The 18,233-nt window shown below is 32.3% G+C and overlaps 2 protein-coding genes across 2 annotated transcripts; both read left to right on the top strand.

Annotated features, from left to right (window-relative positions):
* The first annotated feature begins 4,087 nt into the window (after positions 1–4,087).
* Positions 4,088–9,859, top strand: LOC105360450 (uncharacterized). Its single transcript, XM_011497345.1, has 10 exons — positions 4,088–4,512; positions 5,043–5,218; positions 5,298–5,415; positions 5,617–5,879; positions 6,508–6,547; positions 6,600–6,942; positions 7,340–7,409; positions 7,860–8,067; positions 8,374–8,563; positions 9,509–9,859. The coding sequence occupies exons 1-10, from the start codon at positions 4,255–4,257 to the stop codon at positions 9,796–9,798; spliced, it is 1,956 nt and encodes a 651-aa protein (XP_011495647.1). The 5' UTR covers positions 4,088–4,254; the 3' UTR covers positions 9,799–9,859.
* A 5,362-nt stretch (positions 9,860–15,221) lies between these two features.
* On the top strand, positions 15,222–18,233 carry LOC105360284 (tubulin beta chain-like). The gene is made up of 4 exons (XM_011497156.1): positions 15,222–15,308; positions 15,771–16,443; positions 16,566–16,761; positions 17,578–18,233. The coding sequence occupies exons 1-4, from the start codon at positions 15,252–15,254 to the stop codon at positions 17,999–18,001; spliced, it is 1,350 nt and encodes a 449-aa protein (XP_011495458.1). The 5' UTR covers positions 15,222–15,251; the 3' UTR covers positions 18,002–18,233.

Raw genomic sequence — 18,233 nt, 5'->3', positions numbered from 1 at the left:
GCAACCACACTCGCTCTCTCTCTCTCTCTCTCTCTCTCTCTCTCTCTCTCTCTCTCTCTCTTACGCACACGCACACACAACTCCCTATCTACCTCACTCTATCTCTCTCGTACACTCGCGCACTCGTGCTCTCGTTCTCTCGTTCTCTCGTACTCTCGTACTCTCGTACTCTCGTACTCTCGTACTCTCGTACTCTTGCACTCTTGCACTTTTGCACTCTTTCTGTTGCCTCCCTTGTTATCTCGACATGGCTGGGAGCAGCTGTCGCGGCTCGATCCTCTCTCTCCCGTTCCTCGGCGCTCGCAGCCTTCCGCACTTGGTCGGCGGACAGCGAAATCGATGATGCACCACCGGACGTCGTCGGCTACTTGGTCACCATTGGCCCTAACCGAACCGCACTGCCCGGGCTCGACTTCCAGCCAAGTCTTGCACACGCTCTCTCAATCTCCCGGACACTTTTCCTCATTCAGAACCCACTGCACATGCTTTCCCGCCCGTCGGCAGACAGACTTGGAAAATCGACTTGGCCGTGGTTGGCTTGGCGTGCAACTCGCCGCCAGTCCTCCGACTCGGTTTATTCGCTTCTCGCCTTCTCTGTCCCCGTTGCGTTTCAATGCGCGCTCATGACAGTGAAACCAATCGACAACAGTTTTCGACGACCTCCTCCTCCCGTTCCCGCTCCCGCTACCGCTCCATTATACATAAATATTATTGGCTCCGCTTCTGTCGCTCTCCGGCGCGCCCGTGTGCGTGCACACATGTGCGAACCGCCCAGTCGAGTCGTCGTGCCAAAGGAGCAGAGGGACGATCGAGGTGATTAGATAGAGAGGGGCGGCGATGTTTCGGCCACGTTTGCGATTACGGTGTTTTTCGCCAGATCCTTCATTACCTCTCTCTCTCTCTCTCTCTCTCTCTCTCTCTCTCACTCCCTCAATCACACCGCACACGGTTATCCCTACCAGGCTCTCCTTCTCCCACTCCCCGCACTTGGTGCACACGAGGCACATATATAGCACTGCGCGTATCATAATCACGCTCGTGCTTGATTGAAAGAACACATCGCGAGAGTAAGAGAGTAGAGAGAAAGAGAGAGAGAGAGAGAGAGAGAGAGAGAGAGGGAACGAGAAGAAAAAAGAGGATTGAGGAGTCTAGGCGCTGGAGGAGAGTGCTGTTACATTTTTCGGCACGTGTAATGGCGCGTACTTTTGAAGAATCAATCAACAAGATGAACAAAAAAGTAATATCAAATCAACACTTTTAACGGAGAAATTCAATTTCCAATTCGGCATTATCATGCACGTGCGAAACAAGTGTCAAATAAGTAACGATCCGTAAATAACGAAATGCTATTTAAACGCGATCGATGTATATGTGCATATAAACGCCCGCGCGCGCATACACGTAATATACGTTTAATTAGAGAAAAAAAAAAAAGAAAAGTACTTAGGCATATGAATTATTTAAATTAATCTTGAAATGTTGCGATGAATTGAAATTTTTTTACAATTATGTATTAATGCAGTGTGAGATGTACGTAAGAAAGAGAAAATATGTATACACTGTGGTGGTAAAAACTAAGTGATTATTAACAAATTATTTTCTACAACAAAAAAAAAAATATATATATATATATATTAGAGATATTAATTCACAACTTTCTTAAACAACAACATAATTAGCCGTTAAAAGTTACGTCTACATTATCTCTTTGTGCTCATTCTCATAGTTTTCCTACCAAATCCATAAACAAAGATTAAAGATCTTTATAACATTAATTTAACTCAGACATTTCTATTCAAAGCTCGATAATATAATACTTTGTAAAGGCGGCTTCTTTAATTTATTCAATAAATTTATTAATTTAATGCAATTTCACACATAATTCAAATTTTATTCGACTCGTGTTATATCTAATATTTTACAACAACAACAACAACAACAACAACAAAAACAACAACAACAAAAACCAAATTAAATCTCGGTGTGCCTTATTCAGATATTATGCGACTTCATTTATATTATTATCATTAAAATGCAAATAATTCCTCAAAATAATGTACTCGAGTATTAAAAATATGAAAGATGCTTGAAACTAAGGTGCAATTATGCAAAAGAATTTTTATTCCAAGGCTTTTGAATTTCGATATACGCTATTCGAGTGTAAGAAATGCAAGAGGAGTCGCACGTTTTTAATATGCGACTTATAAAAGCAATAATTCAAAATCATTTTAAGCATTTAAAATACCTGATTCATATTACCTTGACGGGTTACAAGAAAAATGAGTTTTATTCAATTTGCATTAACTCGATCGAACAGTCTTATTCTGCAAAAACATTAACATACTGTTTTTTTTTTTTTTTGTTTTTTTTTGTGTTTTTTTTTGTTTTGTTTTTTTTTTGGGTTTTTTTTTTTGTTTTTTTTTTTTTTTTTTTTTTTTTTTTGTTTTTTTTTGTTTTTTTTTGGTTTTGTTTTTTTTGTGTTTTTTTTTTGTTTTTTTTTTTTATAACATATGCATCGAATATTTATACGAATACAAAATTGCAAAAATTAATTTATTTCTTAGATAATTTAAGAAAAATATTAGAATAAAAATTATAAAATTTATACGTTTACGTATCTATTTTTATTTCTATGCCACGCATCTAAAAATATATATTTTTGACTTTTAAATTATTGTCACACTTACGCGCATATATCATTTTCACGTTATTTATATTTTATTTGCGATAATTGTATCATTTTGCAAAGACTAAGCCTTGAGCAAAAAATTAAGCTTTAAAATTATTGTTTTTAAAAATTACACATAAGTCACTTGACATATTGTGTACACGAGTCTATTTGAATTTTCACAACATACGTTGTTTTTCGTTTGTTTTATTAGTCATGTATTTATAAATTCTTTTGTTTATGCTAAAAATTCGAACAATAATCTTATCGTTAACTCTTTGTTAATTAAACTACGATAATGATTGAAAAAAATAATGAAAAAAAAAATATTATATTCAAATTGTACGCGAATTAATCACATTACATTTATATTATATGCTCAAACTTAAATTGCCTAAAGTCTATTCAGAATCAATAATCATTAAAATAATCATTAAAATAATAATTATAATCAGAAAAGAATACGTCTGAACATATAAATGTTGTTCGCATAAAACAATTTGCAATTTCTTATTAATTATCGTATATTCGAGACTGAGAAATTCTTTTCTTCTAAATTGATTTAACGATCTTAACGAGTCTTAATTGCTAATTTAATGTAAAATTAATCAATTGACGAGAATCCTTTATTACATTTATAAGCAGTATAAAAACACATTTTTAAATTAAAATCAAACAACTGAAAAACCATATAATCGTTTTATATTATTCAACTAGTTGAATGAATTTTTAATTATTCAAAAACGTAGGAATAAATAACTAATTCCAACGAATTTACAAATATATCATCCCAATAATTGTACATTAAACAAAATTCTTTTAAATTCAAATAAAATGTTTGTAGAAAAATATAAATTTAAATATATATATATATATATATATATATATATATATATATATATATATATATATATAGAGAGAGAGAGAGAGAGAGAGAGAGAGAGAGAAAGAACGATAAAAATGTTATTTCAATGAACTTTCAATTTTCTTGAATTAATTAATTTAATATGAGGGCGTAGCATGATTATACCTACGCGTATAAAAAAAAATTTTTAATATTTATATTTAAACACAGATTATTTATTACTCGTCGATAAATATATCATTTATTATAGGGAACAATTAAATTTATCCAACATCTTTGCCTAATGCCGTCATTTTAATTATAATATTAAAAACGATATATACAAAAAACAAATACTCTGTTTACACGTCTACGCAGATAAAATTGCATATATCGATTCTACAAAATTTTATAGCAGCATTTAAAAATTGAAGATTTATTCAAATTTTAGAAAATTATAATATTTTCCATTGATTAACGATACAAGCAGATCAATACAATGTATAAAGAAAATCATCTTCCAAGTTAAATAGTATTGAAGGGAACTGTAGGATAACGTTATTCCTCAGTGAGCCAACAGCGGTGACGAAGAGATCGTCGTCACGATGTCCAAGTACAGAAGTACTAAAGTCAGTCGATCTTCGTGCGCAAAAGTATTGATCGGCACAGAATATGGGCGCATGCGCCCAATCGTTGATAGAGGTAAAGCTCCGTCTGGGGTTGTCTCTCAGAGCGTTGAGCCATGTGCGGTGACTGGGGACCGGAGATGATCCTCCGGGTGCTTGCGGCGGTCCTCCTTGCCATTGGTTCGGCCGCCGATGAACGCCTTCAAGTTTGCATTGACGGCTTCGTCGTCCACAAAGACAAGATCATTAGGACGCAAGATTCAAGAAATATGGGTGCCAAGTACCTTACCGTCGTCGACGTCGAGGCTAGAATCGACTGCATGAAGTGGTGCTGTGAGACAGAGCACTGCGACGTGTTCATTTTCGAGGAGAAGGTACTTGTCCATCCTCTTCGATTAATCCTCTCATTAATTAGAAATCGAGCGGCTTTAGGATCTACTATATTTAACAACTACAAAATCTAACAGACTATAATTACCGAAAAGTAAACAAAGCCTAATGAATTCTATATATATATATATATATATATATATATTCTCTACATTCGACAAAAAACGTAACGATATCGTATTAATCATGATATTTCTATCGATGATTCTCTACTTAACCTTTTACACTTATTCAACTTCAATATTAATGATTTAGCGAGATCTTTTACACAGAACGAATAATTTCTTTAATAATAGAACAATAACCACAGAACAATAATAATAGGTATCGGACTATCATAAATATTGGAAAATAATGTCTTGCTTTTATTCATTGGAAAGGTGTCGTTTGATATTTTGATCAATTGATTTCGGAGATATCGCTTATAAACAAATAAGTATGCGTAAGAATTGTAGATTACAACAAAAATTCTACAGATTAATGCAATTCTAAAATCAATGTAATTTTATAACAGAAACCAGGAAGCTGTTATCTATTTCATTGTGGACCACCACAAGATTTCAAATGCAAATTCACATCCCATTTGAATTACAGCAGCGCTGTACTGACGAATTATAATCTCCAAAACACCGCTGCTTTAGAAGAACAAATTCGTCGAACCGAGCAGGAACATGAACTTCAATCCTTACGGTAAATCTGGATCCATATTTATTTCATTGCTCTAATGATCTCAAATATCAATCATAATATATTTCGCGTTGAATTATAGAAAAGTAGAATCGCCATCCAAGGAATACAGTTACTATACTGAGCCGCCAACTATAACTTCAACAACTATTGCTTATGTACCACTTACTCTATCAACGCAATCGGCAACTGTAAAAAGTAAATAAAAAGTAATATTACGTCTTTATTCATGAAACAGCAACAAACTACTGCTACCACTATTATCATATAATACTTCATATAATACTTAGAATTAGCGACGATACTTAACAACATAATAAAATAATATCAAAAAATTATAACATAATTATAATAATATTGGCCATGTGTTTGTTCATTTTTATTTTTTTTGCATTCGCGGTCAAGCGTGCAGTCATAATCAGTTCGAGTGTCGCTCGAGCGACGATTGCATAGCCATATACAACGTCTGCGACGGCATACCCCAATGCACGGATGGCTCGGACGAGGCCACCGACCTCGGCTGCCCCGTTGACAAGACTACGATTGCACCGCCACTCTCGTCCCTGTCACCCATCGCCGTCTCTCCCAAGCCGTACGTACTACTACCTCAGGAAGTTTTCAGGTACCAGCAAATGATTCAGAAACAGCAGCAACAACAACAGCAGCAGCATCAGCAGCTACAACGACAACAACAACAACAACAACAACAACAACAACAACAACCACCACCACCACCAACACCACCACAACCACAACCACAAGAAGAACAAGAGCAAGAACAAGAGCAACAGCAACAACAACATCAGCAGCAAGAGCAGCAGCAGCAAAAGCAACAGCAGCAGCAGCAGCAGCAGCAGCAGCAGCAGCAACAGCAGCAACAGCAGCAGCAACAGCAGCAACAACATCAACATGGACAAGTGAAAAATCGTTCTAGAAAATAATTCAAAAGCGTCATTTGCAACAATAATAGCAATATTGCAGCAATACACTGGCTGACTGTAAAAAAGATATTAAAATTTTAAAATGTCTTTTAAATTGCCTTTGTGCAAACAAAAAAAAAAAAACAAAACAAAACAAAACAAAACAAATTTTTACCACTGCAATGCACAGAAATTTAGAATATTTGAAAAATGATAAAACGTTAAAATAACAATTTCATATTTTGTACGGTCGTTCTTTTATTAGAATCTTTAATCTAGAAATGTTATGAAAATGTCCAGGTGCACTTTTAAATGGCTTTGCAATGCCGATGCTTCATTAATCCTTATCACATTCATCATTCACGTGTAAAGGACCCATATAGAAAAATCATATCGAAATAGTGTTATCATTGTATGATTAATCGAACATTACGTTTTCATTGATTTTCATGACTAACAACTAGTACTCGATGATATACCCCGAGAGACATAGTCACGAAGGCGCTAAAGGATGGGCGATTAATAATCCAAATCTTCATCAAATCGGAGTATCACAGGAAATGGCTTACAATGGACGTGGCTATAATCCTCAGCAACAAATGCAAATACAACAATCACCGGATGAGTCTTTCGGGGGCAGTGGCTACGTCGGCTTGGACCAACAACTACCATTCAACTACAAGACGTCCGGTTATCAATGGAGCAATTACCAATCGCCAATTTTTGAACAGAACGTCAATAAAGTCAATGACGAAGCTGCCTACGATATGATTAGAGCTCAGAACGTTTTGCCGCCCAATTACGAGCGTATGGAACTTTTATTTGCGTATTTTGATTTTTTTTTTTTTTTTTGTGTTCGTTGGCATCGTTCTAGATTTTATAAAATTCATTGTCCAACCGCACCGTCGACTCGAAAACCACGAGTCAACAAGAACATTGAACTTGCCGCTAATGCCGTTAGTTAAAATTACCATCAAATCGTTAGATAAAATAAGTCTTGGAATGAAATTGATGTAGATTTTAGTCAATATATTAGTTAAAACGTGATTAAATTTAAGATAATATCAAACTACATCGTTCGCCGATATCTTGATATTATCAGGCTACAGCCTCAATCCTAACAATTATAAATGAATTATTATATTAATTATTGACTGATAAGCCGAACAAACGATATTTCATTAATTTTATTCGTGTTATACAGAAGAGCGGCCGTCACGTATTTTCAATCACAAAGGGCCAAGTATGCACTTCGATGATGTCGAAGCAGTGAAGTAAGTGAGCCTTTCGTTATTTCATTTCAAAATATTCATGCGTAAGCAAACATTGCTTAAATTCATCAATCGACAAACATCATTCGCTATTTTCCATGCTTCCTTCAAATTCAATTCTGTTTAGATCATTTGCAATTTCAATTGTCGATTCAAATTATCGTAAATAACTAGCTCGCGCGCATCTCCATTCGGTAATGATAAACGGCTCAGTACCGAGAAAATAAACAATAAAAAAGATAAGCGAAAAAAACTACTACTACTACTACTACTACTACTACTACTACTACTACTACTACTACTACTACTACTACTACTACTACTACTACTACTACTACTATTATTATTATTATTATTATTATTATTATTATTATTATTATTATTATTATTATAAGTAGTAAAATAAATTGGACGAATTAGCTTTATAAAGTGAAAAATACTTTTACATCGCAGCGGCATTTACGGACAGGATTCCTCCAATCGAGGTTACCTACCGTATTATCCGATCGCCAATCACCATGAGAATTCCTGGCAAGATGGTAATTCGGCTCAATTGGTGCGTACGTCCGCTCCATCATCAATGACACGTCAACAGGAGGAGCAACCCGACGACGAAGCGAAAAAGCAATCGATCGCTTCAACCTCCGCATCACCGTGCGATGTGAGCATCCTCGATCTATTAATTAGTATGGAATGTATAAAATAAGATTTAACGGCAAAATAGAAGAATTGTTTCTAGATATTTGCAAGCCTGAGTGTGTCACTAGTGACTTTCTTACATTTATTTTCATATATATTCATATTATTTCTCTCCCGAGGACCGCTCGTTACTAATAACGAATCGCAAAGTTGCTTAATATCATTTAATACACGTATAACATTCTCATGAAATTCGTTATAATAGAGTATCTATGTAGTAAAAGCTTTTATAGGTAAATTTGGCTATTTATGCAATAAACTATTTCAGCCAGTAACGAAGCAGGAAGATGTTGCTAAGACGCAAAATAATAGTGAAAGGAAATTGGATAATAAAGAAAGTAATGGCACGAATCAGTCAATGATAACGAAGGAGAAAGATAAAAGTAATAATAAGCAGCAAGAAACTCATGAAAATAAATTATCACTTGAAAGTGACGCCAAAACGAATAATCATAAAGGTTTGTATTTGTACATAAATATTAATTGCCAAGAAAAAATATTTCACGCTCCAACGAATTGAAGGGAATTTTATCGATCTTTTAATCCCTGGGATGATTATTTAATTATCTTGTGAACGTCATAATTGACCAAACCATGGTCGTAATTCATAATTTTTAACTGCGATTTAATGAAACAAAAGAAAAACAACAACAAACAAAAAAAAAAAAAACAAAAAAAACTTCGTTAACCGTGCGTATACCTCATTGCTATTCACGTAGACATTGAATTTTCTTTAATCACATATATTAATGAATTTAAAAGGGCGAGAATTTTTTTATAAATCGGCGAAATCGAGCAAAAGACATCATTAATTAAAAGTATATTTTCATGTCGTGTCGATAGAAGTAGCCCCGTTGCTCAATCTGACTGATACAATCACCGACCGACAATACTCTCAATTAAACAACAACAACAACAAATTATTAACACAATTTTTCCAAACGCGCTATCGCGCTCTAATAAAATTGCACAAAACTTGGAAAATACTTAAATTTATTGTTGTCTTACCAATGACGGGAATACCGAATATTCGAATATTCGTTTACTTATTTCTATCTATTTACAATGCAAACCTCTACTTCCACCCCCACCCCCCACCCCCCACCCCCCACTGCCCGCTAAACCGCAAGCACAGTCGGTAAAATGCGAGAGATTAGATGTTTGCCGTAAACTAAAGGCCAAAAATAACAAAGATAAGAGTTTACTAGCCGTTACAATTCAGACATAATCAAATTAACGAGCTAACGTAACAACTAACTCGATTTAATCAAAGTCAATGATTAATTACGAGACGATGAGAAATGCAGATGCCCAGGGACGATGATCAGCACGGAGAATTAGGTCGTCGAGTCCGCGAAATAAGGTTCGCTCGTACGGCACATTAACAATATCGATTTTCCCAGCTCACGAGCTCGAGTTACGAACGCTGGCGGAGACGCAGCACCAGGAGCACAAGTTGGAATACCCGGCGGTAATGGAGCATATCCGCCACCACAGCGCTGAGCTCGACCATCTCGAGATGTCGCGACCCAAAGGTGCCGTTATATCCCTGGCACTCGGACTCACCGTTACAGCCGTCATGGCCGTCCTTATCGCCTGTCGGCTCCGAGTCGTCAAGCGCCGAGGTCGCGGCAGGGGTCACGACAACTACTCGCACGATGCCGACTACCTCGTGAACGGAATGTACCTTTGAGGCGCCCCGAGGTGGAGCCTCGTGGAGGAGCAGCTGCGTAATAAGAGAGTCCTGGCGGCGACGATGATGACGACGTTGGCTGATTTAATTAACGGAGTGGCAGGAATCCTGCCCGGCAAAGTCGCTCGATAAATTGATCGAAAGCCGATAAGCTACGCTGCTGAAACGCAGACTTTTTTTTTTCTTTTTTTTTTTCTTTTTTTTAGTCGCCTGTCTCTTGGTACGGATGAAATGAAATTTCACCCGCGCCCGTTTGCTCGGCAACGGTCACCAAGAACCGTGAGAGAAAAGTCGACGAGTCCCTCGACACTCTTATGCTCGCCTGATACTTTCTCTGAAATGCCATGTGTAGGAAGAGTGAGTGACGACGACATTCCGCAAGACGTTGATGATTCGCGCGACTTACGCTTTATCTCTAAAATATGATTTGAAAATGAAGGAAAAACCATTTGGTTTCCGTTACCTCCGCTTCGACTTGAAACCATCGAATCTTAACGTCTAAATTATGGTTTTCCTCGTTCGAATTACAGATGAATAAACAACAATATTTGTGCATAAATAATCAACCGCTAAATTTTATATGAAATTAAGTTGTTCTCGTTGTCGTTGTCGTTGTCGTTGTCGTTGTCGTCGTCGTTGTTGTTGTTGTTGCTGTTGTTGTTGTTGTTGTTGTTGCTGCTGCTGCTGTTGTTGTTGTTATTATTATTATTATTATTATTATTATTACTATTAACATCATCATCGTCATCATCATCATCATCGTCGTCATTATAATAATTATTATGATTATTATTATTATTATTTTTTGTTTTTTACTATTATCTATTTCGCTGCCAGTTTGCACTTATATAAGAATAAGCTTAACATGCGATATAATTATAAGTAACAAAGTATCTTTTAATAAAAAATGTATTATGACACTGAAATCGATCGAATAATAAAAAAATTAAGGAAATTTAGTACAATTAGTAAATAATATTGTGTGTGAGTGCGAATAAGAAAAATTATCAAAATAGTATGATATTTTTCAAGAATTAATTAAATTGATGGATAATTGATTAGACGAGGAATTAATGACTGAATAAATTGTTAAAGTTTCGATAAATTTTTAAGACGTAACATTGACATGCGTTGTATATTCGTGTGCGCCGATAAATTATTACTACTTTCGAGCTAATAAGGGCTGGAATTTAGAATAGGCTTTTATAAAAGAAAAAAGTTTTTAATTTAAAAAAAAAAAAAAAAAAAAAAAAAATAGTAAATATGATATCTGTAGTAATTAATAGACCTATTCAAATTAATATTTAAAGCTTTAAAAAAAATTTTTTTTTTTTTTTTTTTTTTTTTTTTTTTAAGTCGGAAAATAAATCTTGAACAGATATATTCTAAAATACGCTTGAGAGCATTAAACTTCCTAATAGAAATTTTGATACTATTATAGAATTGAATATATATGAGTTTATTAAAATTTAAGAACGTTTTGGATTATTCGGCCTATTACGTTCAAAAGGTAAGTTTAATGGCACATTCTAAGATCACTAAGAACAATGAATAATGATAAAAATATTAACGCGAGTTAAGAATTTTTATATTTACGGTAATATTAGGAGCAAAATTAAGAGCATTTACCATTCCGATAATTGGTAAAAACTTTCAACCATTTATCCACATTATTTATATAGAGCCACTTGTAATAAATAAACATGTCAAAGTATTTCAATTGTACAACTTTTTTTTTTCTGAAAAAACAAACAAACAAACAAACAAACAAACAAAAACGATAAATGTTTTATTTGCAGCATTTGAATGTATATCCAAATAAACTGAAAATACATGGAGAAACATAAATAAAAACAATTACTTGCCTTTGGACAATTATTAAACGATACTAGGATATAGAATTGATATATATTTTTTGTAAACGTTTAAATGAAAATATATAAAATCAATTGATTATAAATCATAGCAAAATACTATAATTTATTTTATAAATTTCGTTATAAATTCGGGTTTAAATTTAACGCATATTATTAATCCTTCGAATAAACAAGAAAATTAATTCTTCGAAGACGAATGACCTTAGTGTTTTATATGACAGTTTAGCAATAATAAATGATAAACATAAATGCAATTCATATATTGTTAAACACTATGTAATAAATTTTTTAAGACATTAGAATATTTTCGTATTTATTACAAAAACATCTTAAGTGTTTTCCAAATTTATAATATTTTATGTTTATCATTATTTTAATTGAACTTGCTCGTACGAACGTATACAAGCTTACACGTATACAAAAAAAAAAAAAAAAAAATAAATAAAAATTAAAGAATAAATAATTTAAATGCACATGCGTATCAATGCGATGTAAACTTTCCACTTTGATTCACTTATATTTGTTAATGATAAATGAATTCGATCCATTTTCTTATGATGTATTTAAAAAAAAATTTTGTTAAACTAATATGCTTATACATCAGAATTATTTTCACTTTGGAAATCTGATATTTCAAATATAGAATTATGATTCTATAAATCTTGATTATTATACCTTATTTCATACTATTAATTGAATTAATTATTTTTTATCGAATAAACAAATGACTAATAATAATAAATAAAGTGAAATAAATTTTAAAGATAATTTAAAGATAACTACAGGCATTTACCGAAATATTTTAGCATAATATTTATATGTAATTGGCGATTTTATTAATTATATCAAAATTCAAATCGGTATTAGCAATTGTTCAAAGCCAGATGAATGATAAATCCTACGTAATTATCATTTAGTTACAATAGAAATAAATATAAACTTGAAATTATATACTCCTAGGAGAAAATATATTTTCATAAGTATGCGATCTAGACATTTAAACATTAATATATAGGATGTTTATAAAATTTCAAGGAAAAATGAAAAATTAAACTGTTGCATTGTTAATTAATATGTAATTATGTACACTCGTGAAAGAATTGTCCGAATGACCTTAAAAGTAAACTATTTGATCAATGTAAGTTACACTATGACTGCAGAATACTCTTGGCATTTCTTTGTATTTTTATTAATAAATGCTTCGAACATTAGCTCGCTTTCTATCATTAAGGTTTTCACAATTTGTATGTAATTTCAAGAAAATTAAATTTTAAATCTGAAAATAGCATCAAATATAATTCCTTTCTACATATTATGTTCCCTCATTCCTTCTTCCCACATCCATTATTAACGAATAACTATATTTGTTATGAATTTATTCGTAAATTCGTTCTATATAGGAATCAGCAAAAGGAATTTTCATTCAAACGCTTTCATTTATTAATTTCAATCCATAATTTAAACTCTATTACCTTCACTTTCTATTATTATGATTAAGATCAGTTAAAAAAAAATTTTTTTTAAAAAAAAAGTTTTTTTTTTTTTTTTTTTTTTTTTTTTTTCATGAATAAATATTATCAAAAATTCTATTGCCATAACGAAATTTATATTTATAAGATGTGTACTTTTTTACTGATTAGTAAATTAAATGATTTGAATATAGTTTTTTTTAAATCTTATTATGCATTTTTATTAGGACAGTGTTAATTGTTTTTATTTGTAATGTTAATACATACATTTACCATTTTACCTCTATGAACATTTTCAATTAATTGTCAATGTTTAATTAAGCCGATAAAACAGCCAATCTGTATAAAAGAAATTTATTAAATAAAATCTTTATTGTTATTCACTCTGTGTGTTAAAATAATTTTAATAGTGCATATGCACATATAAGTTAAATGTATTCAAATTTCAGTATTTGCTTTCTTTTCAAGCCTAATAGAATTTGAAAATTCTTATTATTTAATTCAATTCCTCTCTATTATCGATGGTGGGGGGGGGGGGGGGGGGGGGGGGGAGGGACAAGGGAAACTTATGAAATATTCTATGAAATAACGAATGATAAACGATAATATTTTTATCCAATAATAAACATTTTTTAAATATAATTATAACAATTCTCAACGTATAATAAATATTTAAAAAAAAAAAAAAAATTAAATTAAAATCTTCTTGATTTCTGGACAAAAATAAAAAAACGAAAAAGAAATTTTAACAGAAATAATAGACGCCTCACTTCATGGCATCTGCTTTCAAAATGACCAATATTTAATGTTTTTCAATATTAAAGTTAACGAGATAATTTGAATACAAATTATATATGTTGAAAAGATTTTTCATTAAACATATACAATCAAATATTAATTTTATAACTATGCGTTCTCTATAACTAAAATCTAAAACTGCGACAATAAAATATCAATCTCATTTGATTAATACGAATATTTACTTTGTATTTTGAAAATAATTTAAGCTTTTATTTCTTATGACAAGGCATTAGCACTCCATTTTTATGACTAAATCACTTTTCAAAATCACTTTTTACGTGCTTAATTAATTTCATACTTCATTAAATTTTATTTAAAAACTTCTTTATATTAGAAGTTATTAGAAAACTCAAATATATTATAGTAGTATTTGCATATAATATACATATTTTCAATTCAATATTAATAAGTTCTTATATAACTTAATTTATTTAAGGTCAGTAAATACATGTGTATTAGGCAACTTATTTAAATGCAGCTTGGCGCTTCATAATTATATTTGAGGAAACGATTGAAAATTAGTTTTGAAAATACTCTAACATTATAATGACAAATCTGTTATACTTGTCTACAGGATTTGATTTTAAATGGAATTAATATTTGCAATGTTTCCCAAATATATTAACTATGGATATTTGAAACGTTGATAGCTGCTGTATTTGTCATTATTATCATTAGTAAACTTTTTCTCTTAATTATGGATAATAAACTTAACTTATTATTTACCATTATTGATTATGGGTATTTATTATTATTATTATTATTATTATTATTATTATTATTATTATTATTATTTATTATTATTATTATTATTATTATTATTATTATTATTATTATTATTATTATTATTATTATAATTATTATTATTATTATAAAAGAACTTTCCTAATAATAAATAATAAATCGTATAAGTTCTTCATTGTGATGCAAGCATTGGATTTTTTTTCTATTTGATTACTTTATACTAAAAGCAATAAATTACTCGTACATGACAATATCAAATTTCAAAAAAATTAATTTTTTATAGTGAATTATAAATGGCGAATCAATCAATCGATCACGAAAAAAAAAAAAAAAAAAAAAAAAAATTCCCATAAAAAAGTAAAAACGATAAAGTATGATAATTATAAATATGTTATTTCGAACTTACGAAAACTATTTTTTATTTAAAATTGAATAAAGTCATTTCAAATGTAAGCTTTCAATTGTTAAATTAACCTTCCAAATTTTAGTAAATATTTTGACAACTTATTCTAAATTTTCAAGTACACGCATATCCTTATTAAATAATTTTTAAAAATATAAAATGCGTGAAATACTAAATTTACAAGTAGGACAATGCGGAAATCAAATTGGTTCAAAAGTAAGTTTTTAATATTAGCTTAAATTTTATATTTAAATACACATTAAAAATAGATGTAAAAAGTGCATATGTGAAACATAATACTGAATTTAAGAATAAATATAAATTATGATATCAATATGAAAAAACATAGAATACGATGTAGCATATATAATAATAGTAATAATATAAGTGAAATGCTATGAACGTGCTATTAATAATTTGATAAATTACTATTTCTACATAAACACACACACACACACACACACACACACACACACACATCTATATATAATTTACATTGATTAAATACAAATTTTTAATAATCATTCGTAGAGAATGATAAATTTTTTTAAATAACAAATCTAATTCTTAAATCTCTCTCTCTCTCTCTCTCTCTCTCTCTCTCTCTCTCTCTCTCTCTCTCTGTCTCACTCTGAGTATACACCCGACGTTGTAAATTATACGAAAAATTCCTTTGAGTTTTGGGAGGTAATAGCGGAAGAACACGGCATTCACTCAGACGGCAAATACCATGGCACGAACAGTCTTCAGATGGATAAAGTAAACGTGTTTTTCCATGAAACGATAAAAAAACGTTTCATACCGCGTTCGATAATCGTGGACCTTGAGCCCGGAACGATAGACGCCATCCGGGCGAGCACCTACGGGAGAATATTCCGACCGGACAACTTCATTTTCGGGCAGAACGGGGCGAGCAATAATTGGGCCAAGGGCCATTACACCGATGGTTTGGAGTTAGTCGATGAGGTTCAGGATGTTTTGCGTCGCGAGGCCGAGAGTTGCGACTGCCTCCAAGGTTTTCAACTAACGCACTCCCTGGGTGGCGGCACTGGTTCCGGTATGGGTACGCTCTTGCTCTCTAAGATCCGTGATGAGTATCCAGACAGGATAATCAACACGTACTCGATTATGCCGTCGCCCAAGGTACAGGACACCATTGTCGGTCCGTACAATGTCCTCCTGTCCCTTCAGCAACTCGTCAATCTCACGGATTCGAGCTTTTGCATCGATAATCAAGGACTCTACGATATATGTCACAGAACCCTAGAACTCCCTAGTCCCTCATATACGGATCTTAATCACCTAGTTTCGCTCACCATGTCCGGCATCACCACGTGCCTTAGATTTCCAGGTACGCGATCCCTTTCGTTCATATCCCTAATATCGGATTAAATTTAACAACCGAATTACTTATAACTATAACAAATAAATTGATATTCATTAACCATTGATTTGATTGAATGTCTAATGAAGGCCAGTTAAACGCTGATTTACGGAAGCTTGCCGTGAACATGGTTCCCTTTCCAAGACTTCATTTTATATTGACGGGTTTCGCTCCACTTGTACCAAAGGAGAACAAATTGTACAAAAATCTCACTGTACAAGAATTGACGCATCAGATGTTCGATCCAAGAAACGTAATGGCCGATTGCGATCCACGAAATGGAAGGTAATGTACACGTATCGATGCATTCATGTATGGGCGTATTGCGTATGATCTAAGGGAGGAAAATTAAACATTGTACTTACTTCGCGATCGCTGATTATCTCGAACGATTGGCTGAAGAATTCTAAAGAATCCCGAAGAAGAAACGTTGAATTGAATATTGAATAAAAAAAAAATAAATAATAATAATAATAATAATAATAATAATAAATATAAATAAATAAATAAATAAATAAATAAATAAATAAATACTCTTTACTAATCATTCAAGAAATTCGTCTGTATTTAAGTTTCCTAGTTTTAGTAATTTTATGTATGCACTCGATTAGCTAATACGTAAGTGTCTCCGCCACACCCTCGGAATATCTAAGAATTAAACAATAAGTACAAAAATTAATATTCTTTCTGCAAATCTCACTTTATAGTGTCAAAAAATCAATCATTCGAACTAAACCGATAGGGCGTATTCAGCAATTCCAATGTCAATTGTTACAATTACAACAACATCATAATGATTAATAATAGAAATGATAAGTTAATAGATTAATAAAGTTTCTCGATCATTGTACACTTTATTTAAGCTTTTAACTTTCATTTTCAATCCCATTACGTATAATGTTATTATAATTAACCATATTCTTAAACATGCGATTGTTCCTGTAATTACCTGCAATTTCAATAATCATCTTTACCAATATTTTGATAATTTCTCGTCCCTTGCTTTATAATTAATATAAACATCATAATAATTACAATAACAAACGTGCCAATCTTTTCTCTCTTTTTTTTTTTTTTTTTTTTTTTTTCACTTTCTATTAGGTATCTGACAGTCGCGATCGTCTTCCGGGGCCAAATGTCCATGCGCGAGGTCGACGACGAAATGATAAACATTCAAATGAAAAACAACTCTTACTTCGTTGATTGGTTGCCCAATAATGTGCAAACGGCCGTATGTGATATACCCCCTAAGGGTATCGATATCGCCGGCACTTTCCTCGGGAACAACACCGTCATCCACGAGATTTTCAAACGAGCCTCCACGCAGTTCACCCTCATGTTCAAGAGGAAGGCCTTCTTGCATTGGTTCACCGCCGAGGGCATGGACGAGAACGAGTTCGTGGACGCCCATACAGATCTGCTTGACCTCGTAGCCGATTACCAGCAATACGAGACGATCGAGTCCGAACAATATACCATGGATGATTTTGAGAACGATTTCGAAGAAGTAATGGAGGAGGATTAATCCGATCGAGCGACGATCTAGTTGATACGCAACAGTGGAGCTGAGCCGGGTTTAATTATTTAACTATTGTCTTTATATCATTTCCCTTAGCATTTTAGTTAATTTTGTTGAAAATTTTAATATGAATCGTTTCTTCAAATGTCTATGGTGTCATATCTCATATTAAATAATTATATAGGAAGCCATTCAATTTTATTGTAAATTATTTGTACAACTGAATATACTATGATCG

The sequence above is a fragment of the Ceratosolen solmsi genome, unplaced genomic scaffold (genome assembly GCF_000503995.2).
Source record: "Ceratosolen solmsi marchali unplaced genomic scaffold, CerSol_1.0 scaffold13, whole genome shotgun sequence".
Taxonomy (NCBI): domain Eukaryota; kingdom Metazoa; phylum Arthropoda; class Insecta; order Hymenoptera; family Agaonidae; genus Ceratosolen; species Ceratosolen solmsi.
Note: the sequence above shows the minus strand (reverse complement) of the source record. Positions and strands in the feature narration are given on the sequence as shown.